The following is a 2,090-nucleotide window of genomic DNA, read 5'->3' on the forward strand; positions in this document are numbered from 1 at the left end:
GTATTATTTTTCATATTGTTGTGGATGTTGTTAGAAGAAATGGAAACCTGTAAAGGGTCCATCACACAAATTTTATCTATCTATCTATCTATCTGTCTATATCTATCTTCTTCTTTTAACGGTAGGTTCATGTCTGAGCCTCCGTGGTCACAGCATGATACTTAATTGTAGTTTTCATGTTGTGATGCTCTTGGATGTGATAAGGGTAGGGTCCCCAGTTACCTTTCCACGGAGAGGTGCCGGTGTTACCTCGCTAGTACAGGAGCCAAAACAGGTTACTGGCGTGGCTCCTACTCGGGTCACTATGAAATTTTCTCCAGGAATTTCGATATGTTCCCTAAATTATTTGAAGGTCTTTTTTTTATACTAAAAATGCACTGCCCTTTTTTCCAATTAGATACTTATTGTATCACCACTTACATTCGCTATGATGGTCAGACCAATAAACAAAAATTGATTTGTGCCGACAGTCCACCCATTTAGGTTTAAGATTAACATTAAAAAATGCGAGGCACAGTCCACCACTAACTTCACCATAGATGTATGTACCAACTGCCTAAGCTTTTAGGTTCATAACAGGCAAGTACTAACCGAAATCCTTCTTTGTTTTCATCCCTTTTTAATAAGGCCCAAAGCCCTTGTGTAAAGTATATATTTCTTTATACCAGCCAAATTTTTTCTCATCATGAGTCAGTACTACAGATATGTCTTCTAGTTACACAGATAGTCTGGCTATACCTATAATCCCTACTTAAAACACCTTTCCATAGCACATTCCGTCCACCATGTCCCCCTTAAACAGAAAACACTTTTTAAACTGTCAATTAGGGGGCTTACTTCCCAAAAGCCCATGTGGACATGGCTCGCAAAGTGCTACCAGGGTGACCTTCGAAGCCCAACTCCAACTCCAACTCCTCCGTTAGTCTGTCTCTACCCGTCTTTTATTCCCACTATGGGAGCCCTTCCGGTCACACCCTTAGTAGTTATCATGAATATAATTATATATGTATACATATATATATACACACATATATACATGTATATGTATATATATATATATTTATATATATATGTATAATATATATATATATATATATATATATATATATATATATATATATATATATATATATATATGTATGTATGTATGTATGTATGTATGTATATATAAAATCCCATATGTCTATCAAGTACATATTATTACATGTCCACAAATAAGTTCAGCAAGCAAGTTCTCTGTACTGTTTATAGTTTTATGTGAACATTATTGCATACAGATGGCCACACAAGTACTCAGACACCAAGGACACGTGATTTCACTATTTCTCTAAAATATTGGGATTTTTTTTTTCTTGTAGTGCTTTTGATACTGATACTGAATTTGTTCTTATTGACAAACTAAAAGGGGAATTTCCAAAAATCAAGGTAATGGATCAACAGAGGTCTTAATCTCCATATTTATACACACACACACCACAACACACACACACACACACACACAACACACAAACACACACACAAACACACACACACACACACCACACCACACACACATATACATATACATATATATACATATATATATATATATATATATATATATATATAATATATATATATATTATATATATATATATAGATTATTAATATATATATAAATAGTATATATATATATTATAGATGTATATATATATATATATATATTATATATATATATATAATATATATATATATATATATGTATGTATGTGTGTATAAATACATACCGAGAAAAAAAATTGTTAACAATTTTAAATAAACACTTTTATATGTCTGGGATAGACCCTGACAACATGAAACATGGAGCCAAGTAGTTTATCAAACACCACATCCTCCAGTGATGCACAGAAAGAATTTAAAAAGATAGATGTAGAGCTATAAATTATGTATATAGATATATATACATATAAATATATAGAGATATATTGATAGATATAATATATATATATATATATAATAATATATATATATAATATATATATAGATACATATATATATATATATCTATATATAGGCCGCGGTGTGCTGAGTGCGTAGAGCATTGGACTCAA

General features: G+C 31.1%; 1 protein-coding gene across 1 annotated transcript in view; it reads left to right on the forward strand.

Moving 5' to 3' along the window:
• Positions 1–1,449, forward strand: part of LOC119597473 (spermatogenesis-associated protein 20-like) — a 45,258-nt gene extending 43,809 nt beyond the window's left edge. The window contains exons 6-8 of the mRNA XM_037947049.1: positions 237–352; positions 771–918; positions 1,359–1,449. Of these exons, the coding sequence (XP_037802977.1) occupies positions 237–352; positions 771–918; positions 1,359–1,449 (355 nt within the window). The remainder of the gene's footprint in view (positions 1–236; positions 353–770; positions 919–1,358) is intronic.
• Positions 1,450–2,090: the final 641 nt, after the last annotated feature.

The sequence above is a fragment of the Penaeus monodon genome, chromosome 39 (genome assembly GCF_015228065.2).
Source record: "Penaeus monodon isolate SGIC_2016 chromosome 39, NSTDA_Pmon_1, whole genome shotgun sequence".
Taxonomy (NCBI): domain Eukaryota; kingdom Metazoa; phylum Arthropoda; class Malacostraca; order Decapoda; family Penaeidae; genus Penaeus; species Penaeus monodon.